This window comes from Aotus nancymaae, unplaced genomic scaffold (genome assembly GCF_030222135.1).
Source record: "Aotus nancymaae isolate 86718 unplaced genomic scaffold, 86718_ANA_hifiasm-v0.15.2.pri h1tg000006l, whole genome shotgun sequence".
Lineage (NCBI taxonomy): Eukaryota > Metazoa > Chordata > Mammalia > Primates > Aotidae > Aotus > Aotus nancymaae.
In genome coordinates, this window is record NW_026988417.1 from 2,382,928 (window position 1) to 2,403,482 (window position 20,555).

Below are 20,555 nucleotides of genomic sequence, written 5' to 3' on the forward strand. Positions count from 1 at the left end.
TTTTACTTTCTGCAGAAAGGGTGTTCTCATTAGCCATCTTGTCACGGGACTACAATGAAAGCAGACAGATTTGTCCTTTATACATTTGGGGTGGTCCTTACTGCTGTGTCTGATCTCCGTTGGTTGGAGCCAGACCTCACAATCCAAAACTGAACTTGATTGGCTAATAACTTAAAACTTTTCTAAACAGGCAAAAGCAATGGAGAACAAAAAGGACGTCTAAATAAGGAAGGGACAGGAAGTTACTTGTGAAAGGACTTAGAAAATTAATAACATAAATATCTTGGTTAAAGCACAAGGACCTAGAATGTACTTATTCTTTTCTATCTAACAGCTACACGGGATAGGGCTTAACAAACAGTCACTAGTGAAAAGCAAGACGGCTTTGAACAAAGTCTTTAAAAGAGACTATTACTTCTAACATTTATTATTATTATTCTTTAACAAGAAAGGAAACTTTGAAGAGGAACTTTTCTACTTCCTACAGTTGTTTATCTGAAATTCCAACTGAACTGGCCTTTCTGCAGTTGCATTGCTACATCTGGAAATGCTATTTCATAAGATTCACCCATAATAAAGCACGTTGCCACAGGTCATTCACTCTCACGGCTGCACCATCTTCCATGGGGTAAATATACCGTAGTTCCTTTATCGGTTACACCTGACGGGTTTTGGCTGTGACCCAGCACCTTCATGCATCTCTCTTGAAGAACACACAAGTGCATCTCTACTGAATGCATATATGGGGTGGAACCGCCGAGCCAGACAGCTGGGAGCAGCCCGGATTCAGCCACGCCTGCCCACAGCTTGGCCGACGGCATGGCTTGCCCCGGCCCTTGAGAATGCCTAGTGTCTTTAACTGAATCCTTCCTGGTGAGTGAGTCATAGCATCTTATCTTATTGTGGCTTTTCATTGTTTTAGCCTGATGACCAATGAAGTCGGTCACAGTTCATATCCTTATTAGCCCTTGGGTTTTCTCTATGTGAACTTCCTGTTCAAGCCTTTTGCCCATTACTAATTGGATTGTGTGCCTTTTTCTTATTGACTGACGGGAGTTCTTTATATATTTTGGATTTGAGTTCTTTACTAGATATATTATCCAAATCTTTGGCTTGCCTTTTCATTCCCTTAATGGTGCTTTTGATGAACTGAAGTTTAAAATTTTAATAAAGTCTAATTATAACATTTTTTCTTTATGATTAGTACTTTGTGTCCTGTTTAAGAACTCTTTACCCACTCCAGGGTCACAAAGATGTTCTCCTTGACATTTTTCTCTAAAAGCTTATTATTATTATTATTATTATTATTATTTTTGAGACAGACTCTCGCTCTTTTGCCAGGCTAGAGTGCAATGGCAGGATCTCAGCTCACTGCAATCTCTGCCTCCTCGTTCAAGTGATTCCCCTGCCTCAGCCTCCCGAGTAGCTGGGACTAAGGGTGCAAGCCACTACGACCAGCTAATTTTTTGCATTTTAGTATAAACGGGGTTTCACCACGTTAGCCAGGATGGTCTTGAACTTTTGACCTTGTTATCCACCTGCCTCAGCCTCCCAAAGTGCTGGGATTACAGGCATGAGTCACCATGCCCGGCTGCTTTTTATTATTTTTTAAGACACAGTCTTGCTCTATGGTCCAGATCTGGGGTGATCAGGGCTCACTGGAGACTCAAACTCCTAGGCTCAAGTGATCCTCCTGCCTCAACCTCCTGAGTAGCTGGGACTACACGTGCAGACCCCCACACCTGGCTAATCATTTTTAATTTTTATTTTTTTAGAGATGGGGTTTCACTACATTGCCCAGGCTGGTCTTGAATCCTGGCCTCAAGTGATCCTCCCACCTTGGCCTCCCAAAGTGCTGGGATTACAACATGAGCCACCATGCTTGGATTTTATTGTTTTACTTTTTATATTTATATCTATACTCTGTCTGGAATTGGCTTTTGTGTACAGTAGTGGTAAGAACCCAGATGCTAACAGATAACCATATGAGACATTTTTTCTCATGTGGCCTTCTATTGACTCAGCCCATTTATTGGAAAGAAAAACAGCCATTCCCACTGTTCTGTAATGTCACATTGTCATAAATCGAGGCCTGTATATGCATCGGTCTGTTCTAGACTTTCTACTCTATTGAATGGGTCTCAAGTCCATCCTTGTACTATGGCTTTACAATAGAAGGCTAGAAATGAGGTCTCGTTCTGTCAGCCAGGCCGGAGTTCAGTGGTATAAACACAGCTCACTGTAGCACTGACCTCCTGGGTTCAAGAGATCCTCCCAACTCAGCCTCCTAAAGTGTTGGGATTATAGGCATAAGCCACTGTGCCTGGCCTTTGTTCTTTTTTTTATGAAGTATACACAGCGGAAAAGCATACACATGTTCACCTGGAGACACACACAGGGGTAGTCACAGCAGCACTATCTGTGAAACCCCCAAAGCCCACCGAGAGTGGAACAGATAATGCTCTGCTGCTGCTCCTTGGCTGTTCCAGGCCCCCCGCATCTCCACAGGCATTTCAGAATTAGTTGTCCATTTGTACAAGGAAGGAAGGAAGGGATAGGGGAGGGGAGGGAGGAAGAAGAGAGGGAGGGAAGAGAAGCGAAGGCAGGAAGGAGAGAGGGAGGGAGATGGGAAAGGGAGGGGAGGGGAGGGGAGGGGAGGGAAGGGGAGGGGAGGGGAGAAAGAAAAGGAAGAAAGGAAGGAAGGAGGGAGGGAACCTTCTGGGATTTTTATTGAGACTGCATTGAACTCATAGATTAATTTGAGAATAAGTGTATCTTCATAACATCAGGCTTTTCACTCTCTGAATGGAATTGCCGTCTAGAACTTTGAAAATGTATGTTAATAACATAACTTTCAATGGAGGTCTTGGACATCTTTAATTCGACTTACGCTTGTGTATTTGATACTTACCGGTACTACCATAGACAGTATTTGCTGTGATTTGAAGGTGGTTTGTCCTCGTCAAAACTCAGGTTGAAATTGATTCCCAATGTGATGGTGTTTAAAGCGGTGTCTTTAAAAGGTGATTAGGTTGTTAAGGAGGTGAATGCCTTTCTCATGACACCAGATTAGTTACCGTAAGAGTGGGCTGTCATGAAGCGAGGCCGCCTCTCGTGTTGGGTCTCTGCACATGCCCCCTTCCCCTGCTGCTTCTCTGCATGTTACGGCAGAGCACGAAGCCCTCACCAGAAGGTAACCAGATGCAGCCACTTGATCTTGGACCTCCCAACCTCCAGAATCATCAGCTAAATGAATCTCCTTTATAAATTACTGAGTCTCAGGTATTCTGTGATAGCAACAGAAAATTGACTAAGTATTTTGATTTCATTTTGCATTTATTTATTGCTGGCATACAGAAAGACCATTTATTTTTGTATGCTGGTCTTTCACCTAGTGACCTTGCTAAGTCTACTCATAATTTCTAATAGTTTGAAGATGTTTCTGAGTTTCCTAGGTACTTTATCACGTTATCTACATAAAATGGCAGTTTTAGTCCTTCGTTTCCAATGCTGGGTAACGTGCTATTTTTCCTTTTATTTTTGCCTTTTTGCATTTGCTAGGCCACAATACAATGTTAAATGGAGAGAGTGAATAGTAAACATCTTCTCAATGTCAGGGATGTCTGCCACAGTACACACACAACAGACAGACACACACAGAGATACACAGACGAAACCTGTATCTATATCTATCTGTCTGTAGCCAGATTAAGGGAATTCCCTCCTATTCCCAGTTTGCTAAGAGATGCTTTTCTGGTTTTGTTTTGTCTATTACTAAGAGATGGTTTCACCATAAAATTGGTATGAAATTTTTTTCAAATGCTTTTCCTGTATCTTTCAAAATTATATGATTTTTCTTCCTATTTTTAAAGTTAATGTGGCAAAACATCAATTTGATTTTCAAATGTTAAGTCAATCTTGCATATCTGGAATATATTTCTCTCTTTTTTAAAAAAAATTTGAGATAATATCTTGCTCAGTCACCCAGGCTGGAGTGCAGTGGTCTGCCACAGCTGACTGAAGCCTCTGCCTCCTAGGCTCAAGCAATCCTCCCGTCTCAGCCTCCCAAGTAGCTGTCCATACAGACATGTACCACCGTGCTTGACTAATTTGTAAATTTTTTGTAGAAATGAGGTCTCACTATATTGCCCAGGTTGATCCCAAACTCCTGGGCTCAAGCGATCCTCCTGCCTCAGCCTCCCAAAGTGCTGGGATTACAAGTGTAAGCCACTGTGCCCAGATATATTTCTCTTAGTCATGATGTATCTTATGTATATATGGTTGGATTTCATTTGTCTGTATCTTTTTAAGGATATTTGCATCTAGGTTCATGAGAGATCGGTGTGGTTGCTGTTTCTTGTAATATCTTGGTCAGGGGTAAATGTCAAGACTACACTCTCATTGAAAAAAAAGAGTTAGGGCTGGGTACAGTGGCTCGTGCCTGTAATCCCAGCACTTTGGGAGGCTGAGGCAGCTGGACAGCTTGGGCCCAGGAGTTTGGGACCAACCTGGGCAACACAGTAAAACGCTGTCTCTACTAAAAATACAAAAATTAGCTGGGGTTGGTGCATGCTTGTGGTCCCAGCGCCGCGGGAGGCAGAGGTTGCAGTGAGTCTAGATCGTGCGCTGCACTCCAGCCTGTGCGACAGAGTGAGAGTTTGTCTCAATAAAAAAAAAAAAAAAAAGAGTTAGAAAGTGTCTTGCTTTTTCTATTCCCCGAAAGAATTTATTTAAGATTTGTGTTATTTCTTCTTTAAATGTTTAGAAGAATACATAAGGAAAGCCATCTGCACCTGATGTTTTGGGGAAGGTTTTAAAATAGTGAATTCAACTTCTTTAATAGATACTGGATTAAAAGGTTTCTATTTCTTCTTTTGTTAGCTTCAATTGCTTTTTTGAGGAATCTGTCCAATTCATTTAATTTGTTCAATTTAGTAACATAAAGTTGTTGATAATATCCTCTTACCATTATTTTGATATCCGTAAGGTCTGTGGTGACAGCTTCTTTCCACTTGTATTATCAGTGACTTATGTTTTCTCACTTTTCTCTTGATTAGTCCAGGTAGGAATTTATCAATTTTATTAATCTTTTAAAATAACTAACTTTTAGGGCCGGGCGTGATGGCTCATGCTTGTAATCCCAGTACTCTGGGAGGCTGAGGCAGGTGGATCATGAGGTCAGGAGTTCGAGACCAGCCTGGCCAATATGTGAAACCCCTTCTCTACTAAAAATACAAAAAAATTAGCTGGGTGTGGTGGCGGGCACCTGTAATCCCAGCTACTTGGGAGGCTGAGGCAGGAGAATCACTTGAACATGGGAGGCAGAGGTTGCAGTGAGCCAAGATTGCACCACTGCACTCCAGCCTGGGCGACAGAGCTAGACTTCATCTCAAAAAAACAAAACAAAACACAAAAATCCACTAACTTATGGGTTTGTCTTTTCCCTACTATACATTGGTTTTGCATTTCATTAACATCTGTTCTTATATCTAATATGACGTTCCTCCTGCTTTCTTGAGGTATGATAAACTTATTATTTCCTAGCTTCTTTAGATAAAATTTTACATCATTGAATTTCATCCTTTATTCTGATTTATAGCATTTAGTGGTATAAATTTCCTTCAAAGCACTGCTTAGGCTTCAACTTAATTTTCCTTTTTGGGTTTTTTTTTTTTTTTTAGAGGTCTTACTCTGTTGCCCAGGCTGGAGCACAGTGGCAGGATCATAGCTCACTGCACCCTCAAACTCCTGGGTTCAAGCAATCCTCCTACCTCAGCCTCCCAAGTAGCTGGGACTGTAGGTGTGTGCCACAGTGCCCAACTAAATTTTTTACTGTTGTTTTTAACATGTTAAAGAAAACTGAAGGGGCCAAATTAGATAAAAGGGTGAAGAATTGAAACAGAATTGGAATCTCTACAAGCCTATTCGGTTCATTTGGTGTGTGCTCTTTTTCTCTGTTCGTACCTTATTTTAGATGTTTTTTCTTCGATGAATTTGCTAGTTATTCACCTTTAACTATCATTTTAGTTTAATATTATAATAGAAATCCTTGATTGATCGCATTCTAATATAAACGATTTATTCAATCACATTTCCAATACAACTTTAAAATTCCATTTACCCCTTCCTGTCTTTTCTGCTACTTGTATCATGAATTTGAGTACTATGTAAAACTCCACAGACACTACAGTTGTCTTGTACAGTTAATATTCACTTACATTAATCCACGCCATGTTCCTCAGTCTCTCTTGCATTAATTTTTTTAAGACAGGGCCTCACCGTCGCCCAAGCTGGAGTACAGAGGCACAATCATAGCTCACCGCAATCTCGAACTTCTGGGCTCAAATGATCCTCCCGCCTCAGCCTCCCGAGTAAGATGGAACTACAGGCACGCCACCATGCCCAGCTAATTTTTTCTTTCTTTCTTTTTTTTTTTTTTTTTTGAGACGGAGTTTTGCTCTTGTTACCCAGGCTGGAGTGCAATGGTGTGATCTCGGCTCACCGCAACCTCCATCTCCTGGGTTCAGGCAATTCTCCTGCCTCAGCCTCCTGAGTAGCTGGGATTACAGGCATGCGCCACCGTGCCCAGCTAATTTTTTTGTATTTTTAGTAGAGACGGGGTTTCACCATGTTGACCAGGATGGCCTCGATCTCTTGACCTTGTGATCCACCCACCTCGGCCTCCCAAAGTGCTGGGATTACAGGCGTGAGCCACCATGCCCGGCTTTTTTTTTTTTAGTAGCAAGGCAGCCTCAGTATGTTGTTCAGGCTGGTCTCAAACTCCTAAGGTCAAGGGATCCTCCTGCCTCGGCCTCCCAAAGTACTGGGATTACAGGCATGAGCCACCACGCCTCCCTCTCTGGCATTACATTTCCATCTGATAGATTTATTTATTTTTTTTAAGAACTCCAATTGTTTTATGTGCAGGCTGCTGATAACAAATTGCTTCAAGTCTGTGTTTTGGAATAATTCATGAAGGCAAAATATCACCTTCATTTTTGAAGGATATTACTGCTGGTTATAAAATTCTGGTTGGCAGCTACTTTCCTTCAGCAGTTTTTTTTTTTTTTTTTTTTTTTTTGAGACAAAGTCTTACTCTGCTACCCAGGCTGAAGAGCAGTGGCGTGATCTCTGCTCACTGCAAACTCTGCCTCCCAGGTTCAAGTGATTCTCATGTCTCAGCTGGGATTACAGGGATGCACCACCATGCCTGGCTAATTTTTGAATTTTTAGTAGAGACGAGGTTTCACCATGTTGGCCAGGCTGGTCTCGAACTCCTGGCCTTAAGTGATCCGCCTGCTTCAGCCTCCCAAAATGCTGGAGTTACAGGCATGAGCCACTGCACCCGAGCTTCTTCAGCAGTTTAAATATACATCATTTCACTGCCTGCTGGCTTCCATTGTTTTTGTTTGTTTGTTGAGAAGACAGCTATCCACCTTATGTTTGTTTCAAAGTGTATATCTTTTTTCTCTTCCTACTCGTCAAATTTTTTGTCTTTGTTTTTGGCAATTTCACTATGATATACCCAGGTATGTTTGTTGGGTTTTTTTTGCAGTTTTCTTGCTGAATCTGTGGCCAGAGATTTTTCATCTTTTGGAATTTGGAGAAATGTTTAGCCATGACTTCTTTGAATATTGCTTCTCCCCTTCTCTCTATTCTTTCTGGGACTTTTCCTCTTTTTTCCTGTCTGGGCTTTAGTTTGGGTCTCTTCTATTGAGCTAGCCTCAAGTTGACTACTCTGTATTCTGCTGGGTCCAATCTGCTATTGAACCCATCTACTGTGTCCTTATTGACAAACTGTGAATTTTCTTAGCTTTAGAATGTCATTTCTTTCTTCCTTCCTTTCTTTCCTTCCCCTCTTTCTTTTTCTTTAGAGATGGAGTCTTGCTATGTTGTCCTGGCTGGAGTGCAGCAGCTATTCACACCGTATGGTAATGTGCAGTCCCACTACTGATCGGCACGGGAGGTTTGACCTGCTCCATTTCTGACCTGAGCCAGTTCACCACTCCTTAGGCAACCTGGTGGTTCCCTGCTCCAGGAGGTCACCACATGATGCCAAAGTTTAGTGCAGACACCTGATCAGCCTAGCGCACTAGAGCTTAGAACTCCTGGGCTCAAGCGACAATCCTTTCCTCAGCCTCCAGAGCAGCTGGGACTACAGGTGCATGCCAACGCTTGGTTATGTCTGTCTGCATAGGTTCCAATTCTCTGTTACATTATCCATCCTCCTATCTAATTTGCCCCCTTCTATTTTCTTTATTAATCAAGTAATCAGAATTGTGTTCAAGTCCTTGGGTGTAGTATCTGGATCATCAGCTGTCTGCATCCATTTTCTGGCTCGTCTCTAAACTATCAGAAGATGTATTTTCTTGTCTCTTTGCTTTTTTTTTGAGACAGAGTGTCACTCTGTCACCCAGGCTAAGGTACAGTGCCACGATCTTGGTTCACTGCAACCTCCACCTCCTGGGTTCAAGTGATTCTCTGGCCTCAGCCTCCCAAAATGCTGGGATTACAGGCATGAGCCACTGTGCCTGGCCAACATTTTAAGCAATTTTGAGTTTTTTTATATGACAGACACTGGATATAAAAGAATCATAGAGGTTACAGATGGCGCTTTTTCAACCAGAGGGGACGCCCTTTCTCCGTTAGGCTGACTGCATGGGGCCCATTACTGCATTCCCTTTGAAAACTCAGCAGGTGGAGGCCTGGCTGTGCTTCAGTGTGGTTACTGCAGTTCTGAGCCTGCTGGACTCTGTCTTCTCAAACTCCTTCCAAGTTCCAGCTCAGCCTCTAGTCACACCCAACTTCAAAATCTGGCATGTCTCTGGCATACTTTTTTTTTTTTTTGAGATGGAGTCTTGCCTGTTGTCCAGGCTGGAGTGCAGTGGTACGATCTTGGCTCACTGCAACCTCCGCTTCCTGGGTTCAAGTGATTCTTGTGACTCGGTCTCCCAAATAGCTGGGATTACAGGCACCCACCACCACACCCAGTTAACTTTTGTATTTTTAGTAGAGATGGGGTTTTACCATGTTGCCCAGCCTGGTCTCGAACTCCTGACCTCAGGTGATCTGTCCGCCTGGGCCTCCCAAAGTGCTGGGATTACAGGCGTGAGCCACCGCACCCGGCCTCAAGGCATGCTTTTGTTCCTAAGAACCCTGGAAGTGCAGGAAGCCTGTTGTCGGGGGCTTTCTGCCTGGATTTCCTGCTTTCCCGGACCAGACCGGCAGGCGTGTTGCTTGGACGCCCCCAAGCTGCCGGCCTGTTCCACCAGACCTTGCGATTGGATGCTCTTTCTCCAGCAGAGCTTTTCTGCCCGGGGAGGCCTGGGCTCTGGACAAGGCTGGAATCGTCAAATCTTCCTGGGAAAAAAAAATCCAAGTAGACAGACTGCAGCTCACCTCCAAAAGGCTCCTCTGGCCGGTTTTAGTTCACCCAGTTGTCACTTCCACAGCTCAGGGACCTTTCAAAACAGGATCTTCCAAATGTGTCCAGATTTTTGTACTTGCCACAGCTGGAGAATGGGCCCAGTGCAGCCCGGGCCTCCTGTCCATCCCAAAGCGGTAGTTTCGCCCAGCTTTTAAAACGACGTGAAGTTGCCTGGTTATGTCTGCCTGTATTTCATAGCAGACATGTATTAAAATATCCACTCACCAAATTTCACCATGTTTTTCGCAGGTTCCTTTTTAAGGGCTCCACCCAGACGCCTCTTTCCGGCTTTTCTCTTCCAGGCTGGCACACGGTCCTGAGCTGAAGCCTGCCTTTCTTTTTTTTTGAGATGAAGTTTCACTCTTGTCTCCCAGGCTGGAGTGCAATGGGGCAATCTCCACTCACTGCAACCTCCACCTCCCAGGTTCAAGCGATTCTCCTGCTTCAACCTCCCAAGTAGCTGGAATTACAGGCATCCGCCACCATGCCCTGCTAATTTTTGTATTTTCATTTGGTAGAGACAGGGTTTCTCCATGTTGGCCAGGCTGGTCTCAAACTCCTGACCTCAGGTGATCCACCTGCCTCAGTCTCCCAAAGTGCTGGGATTACAGGCGTGAGCCACTGCACTTGGCCGAAGGCTGCAGTTTCTGAAGCTCTGTCAATGCCAGGCCTTGTGGTGAGTAACAGATAAGTCCTCAAACCCTGTCACTGGAGGAGGCACCGGCTTATCTGTGGATTCTCAGTTTTCCGTGGTTCTGTCCAGGTGACAGGGCCAGCATGCAGCTGCACACCCAGGTCCCAGGCGCCCTACCCATGGCTGCGGTTCCCACATCAGGGCCCCAGCGTGGGCAGCAGAGTCGCGTTCCATCTACACCACTTTCTACAAGGTGTGGTGACTCACACCTGCAATCACAACACTTTGGGAGACCAAGGTGGGAGGAGAGCTCAAGCCTAGGAGTTAAAGACCAGCCTGGGCAGCATAGCAAGACCCCATCTCTAAAAAATTTGTGTGATTAGCTGGGTGTGGTGGTACACCTGTAATCCCAGCATTAATCTCTCAAGAGCATTCTGCCTCCAGCCCGCTTAGCTTCATCCTCCTCTCCATCACCCATGCAGGCCAAGTGCACATATGCTCCCAGGACATCCACTCCGTTCCTGCGTGTCCTGGACCCCTCCCAGCCCCACACTGCCCAGGGGGCTCCTTCCCCAGCCACGGCCCAGTGCCACCTTTCCTGTAAGACCCCCATATGTGGAGCGGGGGCACCTATGTCTTCCTGGTCTAGATGGCATCTGTCTCCTCTCCTCACTGTGGTCTCCTCTCCATCGCCCGAGGAAGGCGGGACTGCGGCCTCCAGGTCCAGGGGTCATGTCGCCCCAAGCAGGGGGGAAGCAGTGACAGCCATCTCCCAGACAAAACATGGACTGAGTCAAGCGCCCCTGCTCCTGTGCCCACTGACTTGTCAAAGACCACCCGCCGAGGCCCCAAGAGCTCACAACCCCATCTGCAGGACTACAGGGCCCCGGAGCCCACAGGGTCACTTTTCACTGTCTGGACTCACAGCACCTCTGGTCCTCATGGAACAGAGTTCCAGGCTTCTGTGTCCCCGGAGGAAACCTGGTCGCAGTGATCAGCGGCCATGGTAGGGCACACCGAGCTGTCCCAGGCCAGGGGGCCAGGGTGGCATGCAGCCATGAGCTTCACGTGGCCCCTGTCCCTCCAGGAGGCCACGGCTCGGCTCTGTCAGCTCAGAGAGGCCACCCAGCAAAGCCCTTGGCCCATGTGAAGGGAAGGCGCCTTGTTTTAAAGGGGGCCCCCCATGCAGACACAGATGTAAACCGGTAACTAAAGACAAAGGGCACAGGCGGAGCGTCCTGACTCCAACACATGCGAGCACTTTGGGGACGGCGGAGACGGTGGGCATGGCAGGGGCGATGGGGGTGGCGGGAATGGCAGGGGTGGTGGGAAGGGTGGGGGCTGTGGGGACGGTGGGGATGATGGGGACGGTGGGGACAGTTAGCTGCTGCTGCACCATGTCAGGAAGTGTGAGGCTCACTTCCCCAGCTCAGCCCAAGAGTGCCCACCCCATGCAATGCCCAAGCAGAGGCAAAAGCAAGGCCTCTGTGACCCTCATGGGGCCATTTGTGACCCCCCAGGACCCTTCCTTACAGAGAGGAGGAGGACCCGGAGGCGGCTACACATGACTTCAGCACCCACCTGTGCCCTCCCCTCCCCTGCCCGCCATCCCCACCTTATTTTCCGCAGCAGCGTGTGGAAGGGCCGGAACAGCTCGGACATGTCTTCCACCTTGCGGTCCAGGTTCAGGGGGCCGTCCGCGTAGACCACGAGGCCACTGCATTTGAGACACAGAAGGCAGGATGTCAGGCCCTGCGGCCCCCTGGGCGCTGCAGATGGCCCAACTTAGACACCCACAGAACCGAGGCGGCTGGGACTCAGCGGCATCACTGTCCCAGCACGGCCGCCGCCTGACACTTTGCCTCGTGTGAGTGCATTGTAAATAAGTTTAGAACAAAGCAATGAAAATTATCACCCAGACTTCATCCTCTTTGGCAGTTGAGCTTGGGATCATCGGAGGGTCATAAAGTAATCATAAAAGCGTATCTGTACACATCAGTGCTGTAATCAGATAAATTAGCCTCAAGGGTTGTTACCCACATCTACCTTCTTGCAAGTAAAAAAAACTAGATTTGTGGTTAAATTTATCTGCAGAGTCTTAGGAGAATTAGACCTGGAACCATCTTCTCCAAAAGCAAAACCAGCTCGAGGTGCGAGCTGAGGTCCCACAGGTTACCCTCCTGCAGTGTGGCCGACACCCCACCACCCCACAAGACCAAAGCAGCCTCCCTGTCACCTCCCACACAGGTTACCCTCCTGCAGCGTGGCCGACACCCCACCACCCCACAAGACCAAGGCAGCCTCCCTGTCACCTCCCACACAGGTTACCCTCCTGCAGCGTGGCCGACACCCCACCACCCCACAAGACCAAGGCAGCCTCCCTGTCACCCCCCACACAGGACCCACCTCCCGCGTGGGTGCCCACCATGCCCCGAGAAGCTCCCCAACGGGGGCCCCATGTGGCCTAGGCTGGCTTTCCTCACTGTCCCTACCCCAGAGGCACAGCTCGGCCTGTTGAAGGACAAGCCTCCCAGACGCCACCTTCAGTGGCCCCCACTCCTCTCTTGGCACCGTCCAGCCCTGTCCTGCTCAGAGCATGCCTTGATCATCCACGTTTCAGCCCGTCTCTCCTTGAGAGCACCCATCCCAGAGGACCTTCTCTAGGCGCCTCCTCCTGGGTCTCCTGGGACCAGACCATGTCTCAGGTGCCCGGGGAGCATCCACCCATGAATTCGTCACCTGTCCCTCATCATCATCATCCTGTTCGTCCTCATCAGAGCACAGACGAGCGCCACATGGGCTTGTCTGCATAAATGGAGCACCACCGGCCCGTCTCTTTCAGCAGAAGTGACGCCAGGGTCAGGTCCGGCCAACACCATCCAACACGAAGTCCCCGGCAGCTCAGGGACAGTCTCCTTGTCTACCACACCCAGCTCAGTGACAAAGAGTGAGAAACAGAATCGAACAAAGGGAATGTTTCTCCCTAAAAATGGTTGGGTTTCATGTGCAGAAAGAAAGATTTGAAAGGCACAGGGAAAGAACGTGCAGGGCACGGTGGCCCCAGGCCCTGGGGAGTGGCCAGCTCAGCCGGACAGGGGGCTGTGTCCTGACCACCTGTGGGTGAGGGGACAGCACAGCCAGGCTTCCATTCTGTTTGGTCTCCCTTGAGGCTTTTACACGAGCTGCCTGTCATGATCAAATGAACAACATTCAGGGGACAATTGACCAAATAGAACCTTAACTTCGAATCAGGTGGTCTCGGGACAAAGGCAGAGTAAAGCACAGCAGGGGAGGGGCAAGGGCATGGCCTTCAGCGTCCCGGACTCAGGGAAGCCGTCCTGGGAAGCAGCAGAGCTCCCTCCCCTGCTGTGCGTAGGCCTCAGCCCCGCGATGACCCATGTACCCAGCGTCTGCCCCTCTGGAAACCTTGTTCCACCTGCACGGGGCAGCAGCGTGGCCGAGGGAGGACCCAGCTGCCCCCAGGGTAGTCAGCAGGATTGGGGGATGAGGCAGGCCCAGGTGACAGCTCGTCAGGAAGCTCAGACCCTGAGGCCGCTGTGCCACCTCCTCCCGGGGGCTGGCGGGGACCCAAGGACCCCCTGGGCTGTATCCCTGCGTCCAGCTGTGTTGGCTTTTTCATGCTGGATGCAGGGCACTGTGCCCTCCACAGAGGCTGAGCCCTGCTGCTCGGTGACCCTACCGAGAGACGCCTGTGGGACAGGAGCTCAGGCCCAGGTGCTGAAGTAATGGAGCATGGGGGCTGGAGGTGGGGGGGCGGGGAGCAGCCCTGGAGGCTCAGCATCTGTCTCTGCACCTGGCCCAGCACTTGCAGGAATCCAGCTGAGGTGCCTCAGAATGAGGCCTGGGAATGAGCTATTGCCGGGAACAGGGGGCCCGATGCAGCTGCTGCCCGTGGCTACAGCCCCACAGGGCTGGGGGATCCAGAAATCTCGCCCTCACGGGCCACCCAGGCCTGTGTCCATGCCGCCATGAGCAGGCAGGTGAGCCTGGCAGGCAGGTGGTGGGATCCCGGGGTCTCGGTACAGCCAGGGGTATCATGAGGGCATCCTGAGGGGCTTGGCCCAGGTCCAGTTAAGGTGAGCAGGTGAGAGGATGCCCCACACGGTGGAGGAAGCCGGGCCCTGCTGGAAGCAGGGATGGCCAATCTTCCTTTTTCTTTCTTTTTTTTTGGTGACAGAGTCTTGCACCGTCTCTGGAGTGCAGTTCCATGATCTCGGCTCACTGCAACCTCCACCTCCCGGGTTCAAGCGATTCTCCTGTCTCAGCCTCCCAAGTAGCTGGGATTACAGGTGCGTGCCACCACGCCTGGCTGATTTTTTGTATTTTTTTAGTAGAGATGGGGTTTCACCGTGTTAGCCAGGATGGTCTCGATCTCCTGAACTCATGATTCACCCGCCTCGGCCTCCCAAAGTGCTGGGATTACAGTGTGAGCCACTGCGCCTGGCCGTCTTTTCTTTTTTCAAAGAAATTCATAGAACAGCAATGAACTGTTTTAAAGGGCACGATTCTGAGGCATTTTCTGCATTCACAGTGCTGTGCACCCATCACCTCTCATTTCAAAAAGTTTTTATCACCCCAGAAGACACAGTTTTAGTAACCACCAACGTCCTTGCCCCAGACACTGGCAATCTCTCATCTGCTTTCTGTCTATTCTGGGTTTTTCACATAAATGGAATAACGTAATACATGACCTTTGTGATCGGTTTTCACCTTGCACTACATTCTCAAGGCTGGTGATGTTGTGGCACGTGGCAAGTGTTCCCGAATGTATGATTCTTCATTCATCCACGGCGGACACTTGGATTGCTTCTGCCTTTGGGCTATTATGAAGAATGCCGCCACAAATATTCATGTATAGGTTTGTTCGAGGACACGTGTTTTCATTCCTCTTGGGTGTACGCCTAGCAGGGTATGTGGTATGTCCACGTGGATCATATAGGTCTATGTTTCACTTTTTAAGGAACCACCGAACTGTTTTCCGTGGCAGCTGCAGCACTTCACGCTCCCACCAGCAATCCAAGGGTTCTCACTCCTCCACACTCTCAGCACGCGATCTTCTCCGTTGTTCTGATTGCAGCCTTCCTGGCGGGTGTGAAGTGGCATCTCATCGTGGTTCTGATTTGTGTTTCCTTAACAGTCAATGAAGTGGAGCACGTTTCCATGCGCCTGTGTGCCATTATGGAGAATTGGCTCATTTTTAAATTGGGTTGTTTGTCAATTTGTTGTTGAGTTGTGAGGGTTCTTTATATGTTCTGGACACTAAATCTCCAACAGATACATGATTTGCAAATAGTCTTTAGGTTGTCTTTTCATTGTCCATATAATGTCCTTTGGTGCATAACGATTTTGGACATCGCTGAAGTCCAGTTTCTCTTTTTATCTTTTTGAGCCTGTGCTTTTGGTGTCAAATCCACTGCAAAACCCAAAACCAAGTAGATTTACCCTCTTATCAGTCAGAGTTCCTAGAAAAACAGAACAAGAGAGAGATTTATTTTAAGGAATTGTTTCATGCAATTGTGGAGGCTGGCAAGTCCAAATTCTGCTGGAGACCCAGAGAAGAGTTGACGTGGCAGCTCCAATCCAAGGGGTCTGGAAGCGGATTTCAGTCTGTTTTCTCTCAAGGCCTTCCACTGATTGGATGAGGCCCACCCACCCACACATGGAGGGTCGTCAGCTGTATTCAGAGTCTACTGATAATACATGCTAATCTCATCTTTAAAGCACTTCACAGCAGGGTGGTGCTGACGTGCGTTTCAGAGGACAGGGAGGTTATGTCCACCTTGCACAAGCGAATGCTACATTGGACGCTGACGGGCAGAATCATCCATTCAATGAAGCACAATTTGTGTTGAACAAGACAAGCTGGGTAAAGCATTTGAAGGTGCTTTTGAGGTATGGAGATAGCATTCAACTGATCTTCAGTCCTCCCCTGATGACAAAAATTATCTGGCTTTCATCAACCACTGTCCTCATGTCAGAGGACATTCCATCTGCTAAGGAGTGTTGCCCACAGAGGAACCGATGTATAATAACAGCAGGGGGAAGCTCTGACTGTTTGAACACCTTCACGAATCCCCACGTAATGCCAAGATGGCATCTCGTATCCAGTGGTAGATAAAACCAAACACATCTTTCCATTTGTATTGAAAAATAAAGAAAAACTTGACCTTTAGGGGAAAAGTGAAGTCAACCGGAACCCCATGACTTACTCAGAAAATGGCCAGGGCCCTGAGGAATTACGGAAGAACTGGAGAAATCACCAAAATCCAGAGGAAGCTGACTCAACAATTGACCAAGGCCGTCGTCCAAAGACTCTATCTTATTTCTTGGGGAAAGTGATCTTCTACTCACAGTATATTCAGCCTGATCAAGAATATCTCAGTTTAAATAACTGGAATGCAAATTATAACTATACATACGCCAATTACCATGAGCTAAGTCACCCTGATTGCTAAATATACCCTCAGGTTTCATGGTTTCCTGGCATCAGAAATCCCTACAAGCTTCAGGATTTTCCTCTTTAACCAAATGCCAAAGAGAAAAAAAATAATTAACTTTATTATTGCTATCTTTTATCAAATAGCATATAATCTATACTAACTTGGTGGGAAATCCTGCCAATGAATGTATTTATTGTGGCAAATGACCAAGCCCTACGTGAGGGTACAGACTACATGGCCTTGCTGTTACTATTCTCTATGCAACCACTTTCTTCCAGATGAATACTGCCAGTACAGGTAACTAATAATGAGTCAAACATTTTTTCTGTCATATACTCAGGTGAAAAATCACTCTCACCTATATTTGATGGTTTTATAAAAAATCATTTACAAAAAAATGATTGCTTATGATAAAAGCATTTGTTCCAAAATACATTCATGGCTTTAAAAACGTCAGTGAAAATGCATATTCAGTTCCCTTACTCATTTTTTTCCTTTTCCTCTCTTTTTAAATCTTTTTTTTTTCTTTTAAGAGACATAGTCTCATTCCATTGCCCAGACTGTAGTTCAATGATGTGATCATAGCTTACTGCAAACTGGAAATCCTGGGCTCAAGTAATCCTTTCAGAGCCTCCCAAGTGGCTGGGACTACAGGCACACACCTCCACACCTGGCTTTTTCGCTGTTGAGTCAAGGTCTCGCTATGTTGTCTAGGCTGGTCTCAAACTCCTGGCGTCAAGCAAGCTTCCTTCCTTGGCATCCCAAAGTGTTAGAAGCCACCATGCCCAGTCTGTTACCCATTGTTTTACTGTTTTCTTGCTATTGAATTGAGTTCTTTATATGTGTTTCATATTAACCCATCAGATGTATGAATTGTAAATATTTTCTCCCAGTCCATAGGTTGTCTCTGCACCCTATAGTTTCTTTTGCTGTGCAGAAGCTTTTCAGTTTGATGTAATCCAATTTATCTATATTTGCTTCTATTGCCTACACTTTTGGGCCAAATCCAAAAAACCACTACCCAGACCAATGTCGTGTAGTCTTTCCCCTGTTTTCTGTTTTCTTCTAGTAGTTTCAGAGTTTCTGGTCTTTTTTTTTTTTTTTTGAGACGGAGTTTCGCTCGTTACCCAGGCTGGAGTGCGATGGCGTGATCTCGGCTCACTGCAACCTCCGTCTGTTGGGTTCAGGCAATTCTCCTGCCTCAGCCTCCCTAGTAGCTGGGACTATAGGCGTGCACCACCATGCCCAGCTAATTTTTGTATTTTTAGTAGACACAGGGTTTCACCTTGTTGACTAGGATGGTCTCGATCTCTTGACCTTGTGATCCACCCTCCTCGGCCTGCCAAAGTGCTGGGATTATAGGAGTGAGCCACCCTGCCCAGCCCAAGTTTCTGGTCTTATATTTAACTCTTTAATCCATTTTGAGCTGATTTTTTTAATATGGTGTGAGATAAGCTTCACTTTTTTGACATGTGAAAATTCAGATTTGCCAACACCATTTATTGAAGAGGCTGTCCTTGTCTTCTGGGCACCTTTGTTATTTCAGTTGGGCTCATTTATGGGCTCTTTATTCTATTCCACTGGTATTCATGTCCTGTGGCTTCGTTTGTTTTTGCCAATTCCAAGCTGTTTTAAAATTACTGTAGCTTTGCAGTACAGCTTAAAATCAGGCAGTGTGGTACTTCTGGCTTTGTCCTTTTTGTTCACGATTGCTCTGGCTATTCGTGGGTTTTTATGATTCTACATGAATGTTAGGAACTTTTTTGTCTTTCCATAAACAAAACAATGTTGGGATTTTGAAAGGGATTACATTAAACCTGTAGATTGCTTCAGGTAGCATGGACATTTTAACAATATTAATTCTTCCAATCCATGAACATGGGATATCTTTCCTTTTATTTGTCTTCTTCAACTGATTTCATTGATGTTACATAGTTTTCAGTGTACAGGTTTTTCACCTCTTTGGTAAAAATTATTCCTAATATCTTTTTTTTGTGGTTATTGTAAATGAGATTATTCTCTTGATTTCTTTTTTCAGATAGTGTATTGTTACTGTATAAAAACGCTGCTAATTTTTCTCTGTTCACTTTGTGTCCTACAAGTTTACTATATTCATTATTAGTCCTTACAGTTTTTTTGGTGGAGTCTGTAGCATTTTCCACCTATAAGGTTACCAGAAAACAGTAACAATTTCATTTCTTTTACTATTTGGATGTCTTTTCTTTCTTTCTTTTGCCTAATTGCTTTGGCAAGGACTCCCAATCCTATATTGAATATAAGTGGCAAGAGTAGGCATCCTTGCATTGTTCCATATCTTAGAGAAAGGGCTTTCAAATTTTCATCACTGAGTATAATGTTAACTGTGGGCTTCTCATTAAATATGACCTTCATTGTGTTGAGGCACATTCTTTTTTTTTTTTTTTTTTTTTACATTTTCACTCAACGGTACCCTTGAAGGGATACATTCCTTCTACATCGAATTTGCTGAGATTTTCATCATAAAAGGATGTTGAATTTTGTCAAATGCTTTTTCTGCATCTAATAAGATGATCATATGATTTTTTTTTCATTCTATTAATGTGATATATCACAATTATCAATTTGTATATATTGAACCATCCTTGCATTTCAGGGATAAAGACATTTCTCAAAAGAAGACATATAAATGACCAACACCACTAGTCATTAGAAAAAAGCAAACTAAAGCCACAATGAGATATCATCTCCCATTTGTCTCAATATATTTTATCAAGAAGATGAAAGATGAGTGTTAGCAAGGATGTGGAGAAAAGGGAACCCTTGCACACCATTGGTAGGAACGTAAACTGGTACAACCATTATGAAAAACAGTATAGAGGTTCTCAAAAAAAAACTACAAATATAATTACCATATGACCCAGCAATCCCACTTCTGGGTATTTACCCCAAACATCTGAAATCAGTTTGCTGAAGGGATGTCTGTAGTCTCATGTTCATTGCAGCATTATTCACAATAGCTAAGATATGAAATCATCCTAAGCATTTAACAGATAAATGGATTAAGAAAATGTGGCATATATACACAATATAACACTATTCAGCCTTAAAAACAAAAGAGATTCTGATATTTGTGAAAAAAACGGATGGAATTGGAGAACATTATGCTCAGTGAAATAATTAAGGCCCAGAAAGATAAATACCATGTGTTCTCACTTACATGTGGAATCTCCAACAATTGAACTTATAGAATCAGAGAGCAGACAGTGGTTGTAGAGGTTAGGGGTGTGGGGAAGAGCCACAGAGTATAAAACCTCAGACTGGAAGAATTTTTTTCTGAGTTATTTGCACATCATGGTGAATACAGTGAATAAAAGAATGTTGTATACTTCCAAATTATAAGAGAGTAAATTTCAAATGTTCTCATTCAAAAAACATTAAAGCATTTGAGGTGATGGATATGTTAACCAGCTTGACTTAATCATTCCACACTGCATTCATAGATTATAATGTGTCTTTGCACTCTATAAATCTGTACAATTACACTGACAGTTTATTATTAAAAAAAGAAAAAAATACCTTCACAGCAACATCCAGACTGGTATTTTACCAAATATCTGGGTAATGTGGCCTACCCAAGATGACACATAAAATTAACCATCGCAGGGTACAGCTTAGTTCCTTTGCATGTGGTTATCCAGTTGCCCAGGAACACTCACTGAAGAGATGCTTCTTTCCTTACTGAATGATCCTGGCCCCCTTGTCGGTCATCAGTTCGCTGTAGATGTTTGGGCTTATTTGTGGCCTCTCAATTCTATTCCATTGGTCTATACATCTATCTTTATGCCAGTACCATAGGTTCTGACTTGTAGTACATTTTGAAATCAGAATGTACGAATCTTCCAACTTTTTCCTTTTTCAATATTCTTTTTCAAGGGTCAAAATGGTGAATTTTATGTTATGTATATTTTACCACAATAAAGAACATGTATTGCTATAATTTCGATTTACAAAAGTTTTGCCTATCATGTTATGAAACTCTGTAAAATAGGACTTA

The 20,555-nt window shown here is 45.6% G+C and overlaps 1 protein-coding gene, 1 long non-coding RNA gene and 1 pseudogene across 2 annotated transcripts in view; 2 read left to right on the forward strand and 1 right to left on the reverse strand.

Moving 5' to 3' along the window:
* ZFYVE28 (zinc finger FYVE-type containing 28) overlaps positions 1–20,555 on the reverse strand; it is a 160,415-nt gene that overhangs the window by 40,502 nt on the left and 99,358 nt on the right. The window contains exon 7 of the mRNA XM_064365336.1: positions 11,677–11,778. Coding sequence (XP_064221406.1) covers positions 11,677–11,778 — 102 coding nt within the window. The remainder of the gene's footprint in view (positions 1–11,676; positions 11,779–20,555) is intronic.
* LOC135270125 (uncharacterized) lies at positions 616–6,303 on the forward strand. The gene is made up of 2 exons (XR_010338375.1): positions 616–873; positions 6,272–6,303. It is a non-coding gene; the product is annotated as an uncharacterized LOC135270125 (long non-coding RNA).
* On the forward strand, positions 13,365–17,571 carry LOC110567461 (transcription factor Spi-C-like; annotated as a pseudogene).